The sequence below is a fragment of the Apium graveolens genome, chromosome 11 (genome assembly GCF_009905375.1).
Source record: "Apium graveolens cultivar Ventura chromosome 11, ASM990537v1, whole genome shotgun sequence".
Lineage (NCBI taxonomy): Eukaryota > Viridiplantae > Streptophyta > Magnoliopsida > Apiales > Apiaceae > Apium > Apium graveolens.
Genome location: NC_133657.1, coordinates 161,157,618 through 161,177,519, shown reverse-complemented (window position 1 = coordinate 161,177,519; position 19,902 = coordinate 161,157,618). Strand labels below are relative to the sequence as shown.

Sequence of the window (19,902 nt, the reverse complement as noted above, 5' to 3'; positions counted from 1 at the left end):
TTGACTAAGCTGGTCTTCCTGCTCAGCTACTAGTCCCTTTCCTTTTCCTTCACAAACTTTTAAGTTTGGTGCAGATTCAACAGCTTCAACCTTTATCTCCTTCTCCTTTTCTTGCTCAGCAACTAGTGTAATAGACCCTCCCTTCTTTCTTTCTTTTTCCATCTTCTCATCTTACTCTATTTCAAGTTCATAGGTTTTTAGGATACCATACAGTCTATCCAAGGTGAACTCCTTATAATCTTGAGAGTTTCTCAATGAGACTGTCATAGGCTTCCATTCTTTTGGTAGAGATCTAAGAAATTTGAGGTTTGAGTCTTTTGTTTGATAGACCCTTCCATGCAGTTTTAGAGCATTCAGTAGTTTTTGGAATCTACTGAAAATGTCAGTGAGTGACTCACCTTCTTCACTATGGAAATGCTCATATTGCTGAATCAAGAGTTGCATCTTGTTCTCCCTTACTTGCTCAGTTCCATCACATATAACTTGAACTGTATCCCAGACATCCTTAGCAGTCTTGCAGTTTATGATGTTGTCAAACATGTCACTGTCAACACCATTAAACAGAATGTTCATGGCCTTTTTATCCTTTTAAACTTGTTCTTTATCCAGATCTGACCATTCTACTTGTGGCTTTGGGACTGATGCTTCATTTCATGTAGCAGCTCTCATATGGACATGTGGACCTTTCTCAATACAGTCCACATATGCTTCATCTTGAGATAGGAGATGCAGGTGCATCTTCACCTTCCAATGGTGATAGTTGTTTTTGTCCAGAAATGGAATTTTTACTCCAACATCTATTTTGTTCATCTTGTTGATTGTGGTGATCTTTACACTCTTTGTACTTCAAGAGCGCTCTGATACCAATTGTTATTCCTAATCAATGCAACAAGAATTACAAAAGGAGGGGTTGAATGTAATTCTGGCTTCTTTTTCTAATTATAAGAATGTTCTTACTTAATATATAACTGTGTTTGATTTTGCAAGAATTGCGGAATGAAAGTAAAATGAAAATCAAAACACAAAGCAATAAAATACAAGGCTTTAAAACTTTCTGGTGGATTTGAACTTATCCACCAGAGATATATAAAGATGAGAACTATGTGATGCTTGAATAACACACAGCTGCTTACAAGTGAACTTACAGAATTACAAAGAGATGCTTAACATATACTGTTTTATCTATCTCTCTGAAAATAATGCTTACTTGGTTAGTTTGTTCTACTTGCTACACTTGGTTTATATACTACCAAGTTACATGATAAAAAGACAAACAAGTAAAATAAAAATTATTTCTATTCTAATTTCATGCTACTTCATTATTCTATCCAGCATCTTTGAATATCTTTATAATTGCATGGAAATGGTAATACTTCTTTATTCTCTAAATCCTGCAATTAGGCTGCCACATTCCATTTGCAAACACCCGACGCATGTGACTGTGTTGTCACTGTCAACTGCTCTTTTGAATTATGATCATCCGTCGGGACTATATTGGTCATCCGTCGGGAGCCTTTGTAGATTATCTGTCGGGAGCCTTTGTAGATCATCCGTCGGGAGCCTTTATACCACTTGACTCTATTTCACTTATACAAAATTACAAGACATCTTATATTTACAATTATCCAACCTATTCTGCATATCAATCTAGTAGTCAACACGACTTAAAGAATCCTACAACATCTACTAATACATTGTTGTTTGCAGGCATGTGCCACAAGACTTATTTTTACATAAGCTACACTCTCGATGGATGTTCAGTTGTCATCCGTCGGGACTATGAAGTTCATCCATCGGGACTATTGTAGAACATCCGTCGAGAGCTACAAAAACACTAAGTTAAATCTACTAAGGTATTTTGTTCAACTTATCATCAAGTTTACAACATATTCCTAACAGTTTTAGATACCCGTATTAGGCGCACAAGTGTATAATTTTAGATATCTATTAAGGGCGCATCATTATTGAACTTTAGATGCCGACCACTAACAAAGTATGGTGTAAAGAATAAGAATAAGATGTGGTCTACTGGCAAAGTATGACCGTAAATCAAGACTGTGGTACTTACAAGAATTATCATTTCGTTCTGTTGTACTCTGTTTAGATCCTAGTTGTAAAATCTACTATGTTCTATTTTAAATTTTGAATTTTAAAATATAAAACTTTGGGTCAGATTTATTTTAGATTTTTTTTACAAAAATATTATTATTTTGAGAAAAATCTTTTTATTAAAACACCCATTGTTTTTCAGTTAAATAGTTAGTCAATTTGTACTTACGGAGTTTTGTAGCTCACCCCTTTTAATATTTTAGGTTTGGAATTTTTGGAGCATATTCAATATGGAGATCCGTGCTGTTTAAGTTTCGTGCTATTTGAATTAGAATAAAGACTTTATTTTTAAAGAATAAATTTGATTATCTATTTAGACATTTAATATCGGATTTGTGGAGTCACGTCTTTATTTTTATGATTTTGATTTAATAAGTTTGACCGATATTTTGACCTTCGTTATATTTTGAATTTTTTGAATAAAAGAATGTGTTTTATTTAAATTGTGTACTTAGATATAATAGTCCGAAAAGTCGGACTGTTACAATAAGTTACTAAAATATTTAGCTTTTTCGGTTTACATCGATATTGTGTACACAATTAATATCAACTGATTTTATTTTTACACGTGAATACATGATATTTGACTAACCTTATTAAATTTAATCAAATCTTTCTCAACCGGTTAAAATAATAATATTTTTTAAATTATTCATTTTATTATATTTTAACTAAATAAATAATATTTTAATCAAATATATTCATAGACTAATATTGAATATTTATATTATGAAAGGGGGTTCAGCTTTTAAAATGTTATTTAGTCATACTTAAAATTTACTAGTTTTGTTCAAAAAAATTGTGTTTATACAATTATTTTTATTCTCTGTATTTATTATTTTTTCACGATTATTAAAATATTTGATATATAATTAGAGTATTTTTTCAACTGATTATTCATGTAAATTGGTTTGAATAAATTTCTTTTAAACACTTACAATGATTATCAAATTATTTTTGAATAACAATATATATCATTTTTAATATTTAATAAATAAAATGACTATATGTTATTTCATTATAATGTGTCAGAATAAATAAATATAAGAACTAAAATGTATGTATGTTATGAAACGGTGTCGACTTTTATGGATGTTATTAAGTTATTTTTAGGATTTATAATTATTATCGTAAGAATTATCTTCATGTTGTAATTGTTATTTATATATATATATATATATAATTTTTCATGATTATTAAAAAGTTAATAATATAATGAGAGCATTTTTTAAGTAATGATGATTTATGTAAATTGTTTTAAATCAATTTTCGTGAAAATCTATTAAAATTGCACTAAGAGGGTAAAATAGTAACATAATGAAGAAAAAAAGAAATTTATCCGCTCAAAATGATTGAAGTAAGACTCAATGAAGTACATGTGTTTATGAAATTTCTTTTCAATATATAATCGAATTTATGAACAACTTAAGCCAAATATAGATTTTATGACTTTTATATACCACTTTAGAAAAATTCACAAATGTAATTTTTTTTGTCCCATCAAAGATTTTGTCAAATACAATATCTATTATTTTTATTTTCGTAACATATAACATGCAAACTTCAATTTATTATATCAACTATCACATAATTAGTCTCGATACATAATAATCAAATACGTATTTTTTAAAAAAGAACTAGGTGTTGAGTTAATTTATTTAAATAATTTTAAAAACATTATAATAATATGGGTGCTTTGTCAAAATTTCTAATTTTTACTCTAGAAAACCCAACCTAAATTATCCCGTGATGAAAAATTGCCCAAGATACCCACTAAACACGAATGTGGGTAATACATCACGAAGATATATGTTTTCTATATATCTATGCATGAACATGTCGAACATGCATATTTTTTTAATTTTCTTTCAATATATGATACACTTGTTGAACATTCGTATTCAACAAACTCAAAATTTTAATTGCAGTAATCACACATAAGAAACATGTGTATAGTTCAAATAAAATATTAGCTCACATAAGTTGGTCGGTATTTTAACCACTATTCCACGCTAATATGTATTTTCGGGCATTCAGTTTTAAAAGTGGGGTATTCCATGCATTTTTTTTATTATACATCATCATTATAATCTAAATATATTATTTATTACGGTATAACTGGTTATTAAAAAATTACAATTACAAATATAATTCTAATAATCAGATTAAATTATTGAAAATTAATTTAGAATTGTACAAAATATGAATCTAGAGGTGAAGAAAAGGTAAGAACAAATCGGGAATTAAAGTTATTATTAATTTTATTTTTATTTATAATTATTTTAAGAAAAGTAAAAAATTGTAATATACATGTGATAAATACATTATTTGCATTAAAATTATAATAAAAAGATTATAATAATATAATTGTAATAATTTTATTATTTGATTAAAAAATACTATAGAGTTATATAGATTCATATCGGAAATAGGTTTATCGAGCTGAAATAAAAATAAGAATAATTACAATATGATTTCAATAATTTAGTAATATTTTACTAAAAATAAAATAATATAGAGTTGTATTAGAAATTAGATAATTAGGGTGAAACTAAAATATGGGTTGAACAAAAATAAGGTGATATAAAATTTGAGACCATTTAAAAAAGAGTTTCTATTATATGTACGATATTTGTGTTATAATTATAATAAAAAGATTATAATTATTATACGATTTCAAAATTTATTATTTAAATAAAATATACTATTGAATCATATGAGAAATATGAATACTGAGTTGAAATCAATATAAGAATTGTAATTAAAAAACGGCCGGTAAAATAATAAATATAATTTATAAGTCATATAGAAGTAGAAGAAGAATAGAGTTATACTGAGATTCAAAAATTGATGCAACCAAAAAGATTTGAAACCAAAGTATCACTTAAAAAGAGTGTTTCACTTATTAATAAAGGTCATTAATTATAATAAATAAAAAGATTATAATTATAATACGATTTCAAAAAATTTATTACTTCACTAAAATGTACTATTGAGTCATATGAAAAATAGTATTATAGAGTTGAAATCAATATAAGAATTGCAATTAAAAACGCGCAAAATAATACATATAATATTATAAGTTATATAGAATTTAAAAAAGAATACACGGGTGATGCTTAGAAATCAAGAAGTATAATAAAAATAGAATTATACTAATTATACTAAATCAAACGGATAAAAACAATATTTTTTTCAAATGAGAGTTTGTTACGGTATCTATATTTATATATGGAATTAGGATGGTTTGAGTGTTTCTTAGAAATCAAGAAGTATAATTACAACAGAATTCTAATAATTATATTTTAAAAAGTATATAATTTAAAAAGGTTAAAAAATATAAAATTACTCTTGTTACAATACATATAATATATTGAATTCAGAGTAGGATTAGGAATAAAAGGTAAAATGAAATAAAAATAAATTTAATATTAAAAGTGATCGACATTATACTCAAACAAAGTACAACTTACAGTATCATATCTTATGTGTCAAACTCTTCATTAAAACTTACATAATCAAATTTAGATGTTAAGCTCTCATCAATTTTGATGATGTCACCTTCCACTATCAATCCCCCTCTCATTTAATTTACTTTTAACCTCTTTCTTTCATTTATTAACTCCATTAGTTCTCTCTCACCCATTTCTCATTTTCTTTCTTTCTCATTTTTATATTCTTAAATTAATAATTTTTAATAGTTTTATTTTTTCACTAATTTTATCTTATTCAAAATTAATTTTATTTACGCCAATATTCATTATTATATTTTAATAATTAATAAAAAGTTGATAATCAATATTTGTAGTTTGGGTAATAATATTTATTTAAATTTTTATGTTTATAATTTTATTCTACTCTCATTATTATGTATTATAAATATTATATTAATATATATAATTCAAATTAAGCTATTTCAAAATAATTTTTTTAAAAATAATTATAATATATAACCGGTATTGGCCCGTGAACTAATCTAGTACAAAAATTAAAGAAGAATACACGGGTGATACTTAGAAATAAAGAATTATAATAAAAATAGAATTCAACTAATTATACTAAATCAAACGGCTAAAAACAATATATTTTCAAATAGGAGTTTGTTACAGTATCTATATTTATATTTGGAATTAGGATAGTTTGGGTGTTATTTTTAAATCAAGAAGTATAATTACAATAGAATTCTAATAATTATATTTAAAAAGTATGTGATTCAAAAAGGCTAAAAAATATAAAATTACTTTTTTGTTATAGTAGGTATAATATATTGAATTAGTAATATAGAAGGAAAATATGAATACAAAGATTAACGTCAAAAGGGTGAAATAAAAATAAAATTAAACTCAATAGAGTAATAAGACACATAAAATATAAATACATGAATAAATGGTGTAATAAAAAATTTTAATAAAATGAAAAGACATATAAATGTAAAATTTATAAGATACATATCAAAGAAGTGAAATAAAAAATTGATGGTAACATTTGTGTGCCGCTTAGTTTCATTTATTAATAAAGGTTATTAATGGAGGCAGAAAATTTGATACTAAGACGGTGGGAGAATTACTGGAGGAAATAATTGACGAAGAAATTATTAAGCGCCTCCCAATTAAATATGCGGTACGTTTCAAATCCGTTTCTAAATATTGGCAATCTCTACTTTCGGGCCCCGATTCGTAAACCAGCACCTCACTCGCAATGCGGCACAAAACCCTGATTCTCATGACTGCGTGATAGCTAAAAAGGAAAGCAGAATATTCATTCTTACTCGCTACAAAGAAGCATTTCTACTCCCTTCCCGTAACTATCAGCAAGTTGGTTCGATAAATGGCTTAGTGTGTGTCTGTAGTAATACAAAGTTATCATTATGAAACCCTGCTATTCATCAATCCAAGGAAGTCACTCTTCCGTCAAGTCGTGAGCATATGTATAAATATCTTCCAACAAGACGTGAGCATGCGTATAACATTGGACTCGGTTATGATCCTGCAAATGATAATTACAAGGTTGTAGTTCTTTCAGCTGATTTAAGGTCTGCTAGTGTTTACAACTCTATTTCGGATTTTTGGATGGACATAGTTGTTGCTCATAATGTGTTTTCTAAGAATGCACTTGAGATATCGACTCCGACCTGGACATGTTCTAGTGTATCACCCGATAAAAGAGTTTATTTTACCTTTGGCTGTAGTAATGTTTGATGCTACAAGTAACAAGTTCAAGTTGTTGCCCGAGTTCTACTCTAATTTATTTGCAACTCGAAAGAAATGTAAACTGGGTTATAAATTCGTGGATATGACCGATCGTCTTACATTGCTTGTGCTTGACAAAAGCGATACAAACTGTACTGGTGGATATATATTCTTTGTATGGGGAAGAGGGATGCTGTATATGGATTAAAATGTCCAGTGCAGGACCAGTTGATTTCCATATGCGAAACCGTTCTGTATCAGTTTTACAAGGTTTTAAATACGGTGATGAGATTGTATTTAGTGACAGTGGATACATTTCCTGCTATGACTACAACAAAACTATTGCGGACCTGTTTCCTGCTTTGACAAAAAAACTGGAGCAATCAAGCATCTTCATGGTTCAAAATTTTCCTATGATGGCTATTTTAGCTGCTTTAGATATACTCCTACTTTGGCTTTCATTCAAGGTATGAATTCTGTTCACTGTACAACTCAAGCTCGCACATCTCGTTGCTACAGAACTCCCCAGCGATTAATTAGTTTATTGAGATAATCATCTGCTTAAGGTTATTTGGTAGTCCTGACCAGGTATGAGTTTCTGATTAAATGTTCACGTATTCAATGAAATGTTTAGTTAGTTAGAGGGTAGAATGACATTTAACTGCTTTGTACAAGCACAATAATTGCCCTTCGGAATTCTTTCTGTTCTATTCATATTTGGGTTTGTTTGTTCTCATATTTAGGAATCCGATAATTGCTCTCTATGAAATGACCTATACAACAGCTTAAAAATACACTTCAACCCCAGAATTTGTGCTCGAACAAATTAGAATTGTTACATTCTGTAGTCTTTGCACTCTTGAAACCTTGTTATAACTTCTTTAAAGCAACCAATCCTAAAATTTTAACTTAAAGAAGTTACTTGTTATAATATCAAAATTTGCAAAGGTCATCCAGGATCTTGCATTGCAGCTATACCTTATATGTGTATTCCGGTACTACATGTTTTATTTTTAGATTCCAAATGCTCGATCCATCTTAAACAGAAAAAAGAAGATTAAAACCAACGGGAATAACAAAAAGATCATAAGAAGCTGTTTACTGTGATAACAAGAGTTGGATATCATGTTTTCCCTCACTCATCTTTTGTAGTAATTAAATCAAGTGTAATGTTATCCTAGAGTTGTCAAATATTATAGGAGATAAGAGAGGAACTTGCCCTGTGACTCTTATCAGAACAACAGGTGTATGCACGTAGGACATCTATCATAAATTCATAACGCAAAAAGTATGTAATTTGTTTTCTTCCTCTTTTTTGGGGAAAGTAAGGGTTCAGATAGCATACATTTTTTTAAATTCATTGGCCAGTTCTGCATCTGAATTCACAGATGCTGGCAAGCTTCTGTGTGATCTGCTGTTCATTGAACTCTTCCTAATGCTTCTCAAATTTGAAGCTTCAATACGATGCATAATCACCCAATATAACATAGTTCCCAAAGTTGTAGCCATGATTGTTGTCCCAATTATAGTGACGGCAATGGCTAGCCACTTCTCATGTTGCCCGACCACCACAAATGACAATGCCAAAAATGCAACTGAAATTAGGACACAAGCCAACCACATAAGCTTGTTTATCACTGCCATCATTTGTTTCTTTGCCTTGCTTTCTATAACTACCACTGATGTTTGCACCACGACAACAGCAAGAGATATAAAAAGGGCTATTGAATCAAAGATAAAGAATATTAAAAATGAGGCATTTGGAGCAATATTTGCTTGACCCAAGGAGGTTCCAGGTGAAACCTCTTTTGGATCGTCAACATACTGTCCCGGGACTGTAAATATTGCTGCAAAGGCAACCGTGGCAATGAGTACAGCTACAACTGTAGTGGAGTTGATGGCATTGTTAAGGCCTTCTGAGTGCATTTTATTGAGGCGTTTGGCTATGCCCTGGACGCGTTTTCTGGTTTGGCGAGTATGTTCTAGCTGGTGGTGGACCTCATGTTTTATGTCACTCACTGTTTGTTTTAGCTCCCGTGCTGGATTTGCTTTGGGCATCGACCTCGCACTTTGAACACCATGCTCTTGAAGTATAGAGGCTATCTCAGCTTGGCTAGTTTTCTCTGCTGTATCAAGGGCTGTTTCATTAGACCTATTCACAGCTTTTGTGTCAGTTTCACTCTGCGCTAGTAGCTTCCAAACAATCTGCAAACAAAATATATAGGATTTATCAATTCCTCCATCTTCCATTGTAGGGATGATAATGGATAGGATTCCAGCAGGTTTTATAGTACAATTATCCATGCCTCATTTCTGATAAGTTGCCCACCACTCTGCATTCACTCCACTATTGAGTAGCGGTGGGATACAGTGTATCCATGTTCAACCCATGTAGCGGACGCCGTATAATATATATTTATCTGTTTTACCAAATAAATGTTTAAATTTTCAAAATTCTTACTAGTTTTGTATCACACAAGCTAGACCATTGCATTATCACATACTATCACAATGTAAAAAAAAAAATTCCAAGAAAAATAAGATAAAAGTTCACCTGAGCTCTGCCTTTTCTCGTTGCTATATGCAGCGCTGTATTGCCCTTATTATCAGTGATGTTTATTGACGAAGGATCTGCCTTAATTAGCTCCTCCACCACCTCTAAATTCTGACCCTTGGAAGCCATTTGTAGAGCAGTCTGCCCCTTCTTGTCAGTACGTGTTGCAAGTCCAGGCTCCTTGCTCAAAAGGGCCTTGACAATCTCTACATGACCATTTCTTGCTGCGGAATGCAAGACAGTTTTACCATTGCTTCGAGCTATAGTAGCCAGGCTGCTCTCCAACTCCAAAAGATAATATACAACCTCCCTATGCCCTTGAGTGGCAGCTGTATGCAAAGCTGTCGTGTTCGCCATATCAACAGTCATTGACAGCTCCGGATGAGCCTCCATAAGCACCTTAACCATATCTACAACATTCATAACATAAAATTATATTCCAATTACCCTTTAATAAGCATAACATAGAAATTAAAAATTTAAAGATTAAGACATGAAATTCGAGAATTACCCAAGTCCCCTTGTTTGGCAGCAATATGGAGCGCATCAAAACCATTTCTTGCTTTGATTCCAGCAGTAACTAAATCATAATACTCAATCAACTCCTTAACCAGCTCAACATAACCATATTCCACCGCAACATAAAGGGGTGTTTCACCAGAAGAATTTTGCTTCGACAGTAATTCTGCCAATTCATCTTCATCACATTCACTGAAGAGTTGTCTCATCAAACTAACATTTCCAGCTCTACAAGCCGAATGAAGCTGATTGTCGTCACGTTTCCCAGTCAATTGTTTTGTCATTTTTTTCCGAGGCGCAGTAACCAGCGGCACCTCCATGTTATCCATCAACCCAAGAATTCTCTTCCCACACTATCAAACAGACAGATTCTCTTCTTCCTCCTTAAAAACCCGTATCACCAATCGCATTTTTACTCCGTAAAAACAAGTCCAGGCCCCCTAAAAAAGGATCAACAAGAAGATCATTCACAGCAATTTATCCAATGCAAAAGTCTTGAACAACATTTCCAACCTTCCATATCCTGTCATTTTCCAAACCAAATTTATTAGCTTATTCACAAATCTTACCTCACAAGCATATAAATAAAGCAATATGGGCCATTAACTAATTTCTTTATTTTCTTTCCTATACTGGAAACACCTAAAAAAAGTTGGTCAATATAGACACACACATATAACACATTTTAATATAACTTACCTTGTGATGAAGAAAAGGCCACCTTTAGTTCCCCTCCATCAAAAAACCCACATGAGTTAATTTGAGGAGGCTTAATTGTGATCAAAACAACCTGTAAAATGGCATAAATGAAAAAGATTCCAAAGGTTTTACAAAGTTTATATGTATGGAAAAAAGTGGAGAAAAGAAACAGAAGCTAGAGGTTGGACAAGAACATGAAAGGCACATGTATGCAACAATGCTTTAATGTTTTAAATATGTATGTGTAAAATTATATTCATCTGAATCAATAAAAGAGACCAAACTTGACAAATAAAGATTGGCCTTTTGTAAAGTTAAGGATGATGATGGTTTTTAACATCTGTGAGAATCTAAATGTTGTTTAAAAATAGACCTTGCAAACAATTTTTTACTAATAAAATAATTCTAAAAAACAAAGTAATGCATGGGGCGCGTAGGGTGTAACGATGTTACCTGAATCACGGTCGGTGCGTTTACCGGGGTCCAGGAAATGGTGCAAACTGCAACCGAGTCAGGAAAAAAGGACATGTTTAATTGAGAATACAATATAAAACTAGATTAGTTTGGGGCCGATACCCGGTAATATCTAATTTATTTGAAATGAATGTGTGAGTTTAGTAAAAGAAAAATTAAGTAAATATTAAAGAAAATGTTAATATTTTTATAATATGAAAAAAATAATTTCATGTGTATGTTGAATAAAGGTTATATAAAGGTTTTTACTTAAAATTTTACTTGAAATTTTACAATATTGTGAATTAATCAAAAAAATAAAAAATGAGTGAGTAATTAGAATTAGAGAGGATGAAAAATGGGGAGAAGAGAGAGAATAAGTGGAGATTAACGAGTGAAAATTAGATGATGAGAATTAATGAAGAGAGAGAGAAGTAGAGTATATGAAATAGAAGATTTTAAAATAATATAAAAAAGAGATTAAATGAGAAATTGACACATAAGCAAACATGACATCATCATAGAATAATAGCATGACACATCAGTAAGGATGACATTAGCTGTATTTTGTTTTAGTATGGTGCAGATATATATATATATATATTATTATATAATAGATATGTGACAAACAGAAAAAGAAAGGTAATAAATAAATAAATTTAGATTGATTCAAGTATTTTTACAAAGTCTAATTAAGCATGAGGCCTGTTTATAGACTTACAACTTATAAATTATAGGAATTCAAAAGACTCGAAAGTTTCATGGATATAAAGAGTCAAAATAATCGAAAAATCAAATATCTTAACTAGAACTTTCTAGGATTTTCTAGAATTGTCTAAGACATTCATTCACAATGCTCCCCCTTGAATGTACATTTTTATTAATCGTGCTTCATTAAAACCTTTCTAGGAAAAAATCATTTGGGAAAAAAAACTAGAAAGTAAAAAGAGTACATCGATTATGAAAATTTATTTTAGATCTTTAAGCCAACGCATCCCAATTTTATAGACCAATTTCTCGAAAGTTGTTAGAGGTAATGACTTCGTATACAGATCTGCAAGGTTATCACATGAACAAATTTGTTGAACTTTGATTACTCCTTTTTCTTGAAGGTCATGTGTGAAGAAAAAATTGGGTGATATATGCTTAATTTTGTCGCATTTAATGTAGTCTTCTTTTAACTTCTCAATGCATGTCGTGTTATCTTCAAACAATACTGTCAGGGTTTTCCTATTATAATGCATGCCACATGACTCTCAGATATGTTGACACATTGATATCAACCAAACGCATTCTCGGCTAGTTTCATAGATCGCAAGAATTTTTGCATGATTAGAAGATGTAGCAACAAAATAGTATTTACCGATCGCCATGAGATGGCTGTGTCTCCATAGGTAAACAAGTAACCTGTCTGTGATCGAGCCTATTCTGGGTCAGATAAATAACCTGCATCTGTATAACCAGTCAAAACTGCTTTGGATTTATTAGAGTAAAATAATCCCATATAAGTTGTGCTTCGTAGATACCGAAAAATATGCTTAACTCCATACCAATGTCTCCGCGTTGGAGCACAACTATGCCTTGCTAATAGATTTACAGAAAATGCTATGTTGGGCCTTGTGTTATTCGCTAGATACATTAATATACCGATAGCACTAAGATATTGTACTTCGGGACCGGGTAAATCTTCATTTTTCTCTCTTGGTCGAAATACATCCTTTTTCTTATCAAGTGAACTAACAACCATTTTGGAGCTTAATGGATGTGATTTGTCAATGTAAAAGCGTTTTAAAATATTTTCTGTATATGCTGACTGATGTACTAATATTCCATTAAATACATGCTCTATTTGAAATCCAAGGCAAAGTCCTATTTTTCCAAGATCCTTCGTTTCAAATTTTGCCTTTAAATAATTGACTGTCTTCTGGAGCTCTTTAGGAGTTCCAATAATATTTATATCATGAAAATATACAACAATAACAAATGAAGATTCAGTTTTCTTTATAAAAACACATGGACAAATAACATCATTTTTATATTGTTCCCTCAACAAGTACTCGCTTAATCATCCATATCACATTCGACCAGATTGTTTTAATCCATATATGGAACTTTGTGACTTAATCGAATAGAGATCGCGAGAATGTGATCTTGATGCTTTAGGCATTCGAAATCTTTCTTGGATCCTCATATAAATATTTTTCTCAAGGAAACCATACAAGTATGTTGTGACAACATCTATTAAGCGCACATCTAGTTTCTCAATAATAAGATAACGAAAAGTTGTAGCATCCATTACAGGAGAATATGTTTTTTCATAATCAATTCATGTTTTTTTTTGTAAATCCTTGAGCAACTAGACGTGCTTTATATCTCATATTTTCATTTTTATCATTTCTTTTTCATACAAATACCCATTTATAATTAACCGGTTTTGTCCCTTGAGGGGTGCGGATTACAGGTCCAAAAACTTTATGTTTATTAATTGAGTTCAATTCTGTGTCAATTGCAACTTTCCACTTTGGCCAATCATCTCTATGCCGACATTCATCGTCGATTTTTGGTTCAAGATCCTCATTTTCTATCATTATATCAAGCGCTATATTATATGCTAAAATTTCATCGATAATAATATCATTTTGGTTCTATCTCTTTCTTGTGACAACATAATTTATATAGATCTCTTCACATTCAACATTTTCAGGTACCTTTTCCTCTTCTGGGATCCATCTTTCATGTCACAGGTCTATTCAGGAGTCTCTTCTGGAGATTTTATTTTCTCTATTTGGGTATCTTCGCTCCTTACTCCTTTTCTTTTTCGAGGATTTTTATCTTTGGAATCGATTGGTCTACCACGCTTCATGCGAGGTCTTGACTCACTTGCTTTAATTATTTGTCCTCTGGGGCTTCTATTTTTGCAGGAGCATTCTCAGATGGGATATGTGACTTAGTCGCTCTATTTATATCAATGAATGCATCAGGCAATTGATTTGAAATTCCTTGTAGATGAATTATTTTCTAAAGCTTTCAGTTCACATTAATTTGTACGAAGATCATAAACATTCAATGTTGATGCATTCCATGTAATTTATTTTTCCAGCTGTTAATTTTCTCCCCCTGATTTTAATATAATCTTGTTTCCTCCCCCTAATCTTGGAAAAATTGTTTCATCAAAATGATAATTAATAAATCTTGTTGTAAACAAATCGCGTGTCATTGGTTCGAGATATTTTATTATCGAGGGAGATTCATAACCAATATATATTTCCAATCTTCTTTGGGGACCCATCTTTATTCGTTACGGTGGGGAAATAGGAACATATGCCGCACATCGAAAAATTCTTAGATGGAAAATATTTGGCTCTCTTTTGGAGGCCAATTGTAAGGGAGAAAACTTATGGTAACTTGTAGGTCTGATGCGTACAAGTGATGTTGCATGTAAAATAGTATGCCCCCAAGTTGAAGTTGTGAGATTTTTTCTCATAATCAATGATCTGGGAATCAATTGAAGTCGTTTAATGAATGATTTCGCGAGACCATCCTGTGCATGAACATGAGCGACATGATACTCAATATTAATTCCAATTGAAATACAATACATATTGAATGCTTGGGATGTGAATTCTCCATCATTATCTAAATGGATTGTACCAATATTATGATCAGGGAATTGCGCTCTTAATCTAATAATTTGCGCAAGTAGTCTCGCAAATGCGATGTTACGAGAAAATAATAAATGTGACCATCGAGTTCATGCATCAATTAATACCATAAAATATTTAAATGATCCATATGATGGGTGAATGGGCCCACATATATAACCATGAATCCGTTCTAAGAATCTCAGAAATTCTGTCCCAACTTTTATCAAGGAATATCTAAAAATTAATTTTCCTTGAGAACAAACAACACATGAGAATTCGCTCGAATGAAAAATCTTCTGGTTTTCAATGGATGCCCACGTGAGTTTTCAATAATTCTCCGCATCATAATTGATCCTGGATGTTCCAACCGGTCATGCTAAATGATAAAATTATTTGTATCAGTGAACTTCTGGTTTACGAGAGAATTTATCTCAATTTCACGTATATTTATATAATATAATCTGGAAGAGAGAGCGGGTAATTTTTCCTTCACATATTTCTTACCGAAAATAATGCATGTTATACAAAGAAATTCTTTTCTCTCTTTATCATTTCAATATGATATCCATTTCTGTGAATATCTTTAAAACTCAATAAATTTCTTTGAGATTTCGGAGAGAATAATGCATTTGTTATAACAATTCTTGTTCCTCCAGATAACAACAAGTTAGATCTTCCAGAGCTCTCAACCAAATTAATACGTCCAGAAATTGTGTTAACATTATGTTCGTACTTGTGCGAGGAGATAAAATATTTTTATTTTTAAGTATTATGTGAGTAGTAGCGCTATCTACGAGACAAATTTATTCATCTATTTTATGACCAGGGCGGGAATGAGATTTATCCATATCACTAAAATTAAATTACACATAATTAGTGTTAGATATTGAGTACAACACAGGGGGTGAATGTGTTTCTTTGATTTTTAGCCTTTTTACAAACTGGATATTAGATGAACAAAGCAGTTTCCAATTTGCAAAGATATTTTGTTTAACAGAAATAAAACAACAAGCACAAAATTTAAAAACTCACTTAATTTGTATTAATTAAGTTTATCTTGCTAAAAATTATGTTCTTAAAAATATAAGAACTCGGCTTTTTCCTTGAGAGAATACAAGAAAATATGAATCTGTTTGTTACCACTAAACTAAGGACCAATGCATGCTTTATACACTAGCATCACGGGTTTACAAGACTTGCACTAAAATGTACTAAACTACTTTCTAAAGCAACCTTTTTATATTACCATTTCTAGCTTAGCAAATCTGTGCAGAATCTTGTAGGTCTGTGGCCATCCTTTGTCCAGTTAATCTTAGCCCTTGATCTTGTATTCTCCCAGCTACTTTGTAGACTTTTCAATCTAGTTGATAGATCGTTTGTTGACTGATAATCTTGAATCTTGAAATTGTTTGCATTCTGTATTAGAAAGACTTATCGAGATCTCTAGTTTATTCTATAGAGAAGTGACATCTCGATAAATGTAATGACTTATCGAGATCTTTGAGTTCTCTACTGGTATTTGACTTATCGAGGTCTCTTGATCTTTGCATGTGGAATGGCTTATCGATATGTATGAGATCTCTACATGTGGAAATTGACTTGTCGATATTTCTGAGATCTCTATATACATTTTGACTTTTTGATATCTCTGAGATCTCTATATGAGAAATTGACTTGTCGATATCTCCAATTCTTCACATCTTTACTATTTGATATCTCTGAGTTCTCTATATACAGAAATGACTTGTTGATATCTCCAGTTCTCTACAATTTCATTTGACTTATCTGTTAGGTCACACACACACTGTAGAGGGGGTGAATACAGTGTATAGTACACTCAAATCGAACTTAAAGAACTTGAGTAACAGAAAACAAACTTTATTGAAACAATAAACTCTGTTACAATATGGAACTGTTACCTCTCAGTGATGAACAAATATCACGAGAGCTGCTAGGGTTATATAGAATAATAACTTCGATAATGATAACACTTATAGTATAAACCCTATGCCTGTGTTTATATACTACACAGTTACAAGATAATCGCTAATTGATATGGAATATAATTCTGCTTCCTAAAATATATCAATCAGATATCTTCTATTCCAAGTATTCCATTCTTCACGGAATTCCTTCTTCATGCATATCTCTTCTTATGTTTTATCTCTATCTTCTTTCCTTTAATCAGCTACTGTCCTTATCTGATCGTCCTTCAGCACTTAAGTTCTGATATCTATCTTCTGATGATTATCTCCTGATAATATAAGTACTGATATCCTTAAGTCCTGACTTCCAGTATAAGTACTGATCAACAGTTAAGTACTGATCTATCCTGTTCACACAAGATCTGAAAGCTAAACATAAGACATATTAGCCATGACATTATCAAATATATCTAACAATCTCCCCCAACTTGTAAATTAACAAAATATACAAGTTAAACAGATATTTGATGATGTCAAAAACATTAAGTACAAATGCATGAGAAATAGACTAGATAACTACAACTTACAGTCCTTAAAGTTTTACCAATTTTAACTTCTGATAACAACTTCAATCTGCATAAATATCAGAATTTAAGCAGTTGTAGATCTTCGACTTGGCTTCATCAACTTCTGATCTCTCTGATGTCAGGAGTTGTTCTGAGATAGTTCTTCAACAAACATTTCTCAGCATATCTTAGTTCATCAATCATTCTCCTTTTAACACCTTTAAGCTCTGCAGTATCTTCACCAGTTTGAAAGATTGCAGCTCTGAGATCATTAATCTTTGCTTTCCTTAACTCCTGGTCTAGTCTTATGACATAAGCTTTGTCAGATTCAAGATTGAATTCAAGTCCCTTAATACCAAGATACGTTCTGATCTGTGCAGTATTAGGCTTCATATCAACAATATCCCCATTGTGATCTCTGTACTTTGGAACATATCTGCTGTCAGACTTAACAGAATAAAGCCTTTTCTGTCTCTGAATCTGTTCTTTTAAGTAGTTTGCAGCAGTCTCTATTATTCTGTCATCCACTTGAAGTAAGAAAAGTACATGCTCCAATTCTTCAAAATACTTCAAAGGAATGGAATTTTGTCTTATATGATAAACCCTACCATCTTTCATAAAATACAACATGATGTATTCTTTCAAGTAGGTATGGTAAACCATTTGTACATATTCTAGTTGATTCAATCTCTCAGGAGTTGCTCCAATACCTGGTTCACTCAAGGAAGTTGGATCATCGGTAGTGTTGTGTACTCTTCTTTCATCAGCACTTCCCAATCCAGTTTTATCTCTAGCTTCCTTTCCATTAACTACTCTTGCTTCAAAACCACTTGGAGTAGTCTTCAAAGATTGAGTCTGTTTTACTTTAGTGAATCCTGGTAGGAGTGTTTTAGATCTATTTTCTGATATCAAGTTAACTTGAGCACTGTCAGAGGTTACTTTCTTCTTCTGAATATCAGAACTTACAATTTCTTGACTCTGAACAACTTGAGCCATGTCAGAGGTTGTTTTAAGAACTTTTCTTGAAGTCAGAGCAAGATCATCTTTTCCATCAGTAATTTCTTCTTCCTCAGGAGGTACATAAGGCTTGATAGGTTCACCAACCTTTTCTTTACCCTTGGATCTTGGATCTATTTGTGGTTGTGATCTAGCCAAAGTTTCTTCAGTATGTATCCTTTCTTTGATCACAATGCCTTTAGGTTTTGGAAGTAACTTTTTACCAAAAGCTTCAGATTTAGATGTGACTTTCTCTGATTTAAGTCTGGCTTCTTCTTCCTTTAAACTTTCCAAGTCCATCCCTGGATTTTCTTGAAGAAATAACTGTCTTGACATTTCCTCATCAAGATCTAGAAGTTCATCAGAACTTATCCTTTTACCAGCAGCAGAACTTATTCTTTTCCCAGTATCAGAACTTGTTCTATGACTATCTTGTCTTGATGTAAACCTTCTACCTTGACTATGACCACTACCCATTCCAGAGTTTCCTTGGTCATCTTTTCCATCATCCTTTCCTTGCAGTGTCTTGTTGGTTTTGCATTTGGACTTAATTACCTTCTCCCCCTTTTTGGCATCAACAGGTAATAAAAGAGAGATAAGTAGTTCCACTGAGGTCTGGATTTCAGTAAGTTGCGATTGCTGAGAAGCTTGATTTGTCAGAATTTGATCAATCTGAGCTTGTTGCTTCTCTTGAATTTTCTCAATCTAAGCAACCCTGTCAATGGTAGGTTGGAAGAACTTTTTCTTATCAATTTTCCAAACTTGTTCCTGTTTGATAAAGTTCTCCTGAATCTTGTGTAGCTCTGCATGAGTGTTAGAATGAAGACCTTGTAGATGTTTAGTACTCAATGCAGTGACTCTAAGCTGGGTTTTAAAATCATCAGAATGTAACATTTCATCAGCTTTAGTCAAGTGCTCAGCAAGATGTAAAGCATTTGGAACACAGGAAACTGAGTTCCATTCCTTAGTCCACTCCTGACCTGCAGGAGTTTCACTCCAAGGTACTGGTGCATCCCTGATAACAAACTCCTTTACCAGTTCAGACTTAGGAAGAGTCAGTGGAGGAGTATGTCCTGAAGGACCTGCTTCATCAGCATCTACAGTTATAGCAGCTTCACCAGTATCTCCAACATTTGCAGCATCAGAACTTAGAGAATCAGTATCTTCTGATAAGACAACAGTGTGAGTAGCAATGGAGGCTTCAGCATCCTCTAATTGCTGATCTGATATTAAGTTCTGATCAACAGC

At 31.8% G+C, this 19,902-nt stretch overlaps 1 protein-coding gene across 1 annotated transcript; it reads right to left on the bottom strand.

Annotated features, from left to right (window-relative positions):
- Positions 1-8,547: 8,547 nt before the first annotated feature.
- Positions 8,548-11,365, bottom strand: LOC141696725 (ankyrin repeat-containing protein At5g02620-like). The gene is made up of 4 exons (XM_074500848.1): positions 11,071-11,365; positions 10,364-10,894; positions 9,853-10,262; positions 8,548-9,503 (listed from the first exon to the last, which is right to left on the bottom strand). The coding sequence occupies exons 2-4, from the start codon at positions 10,698-10,700 to the stop codon at positions 8,631-8,633; spliced, it is 1,620 nt and encodes a 539-aa protein (XP_074356949.1). The 5' UTR covers positions 10,701-10,894; positions 11,071-11,365; the 3' UTR covers positions 8,548-8,630.
- Positions 11,366-19,902: the final 8,537 nt, after the last annotated feature.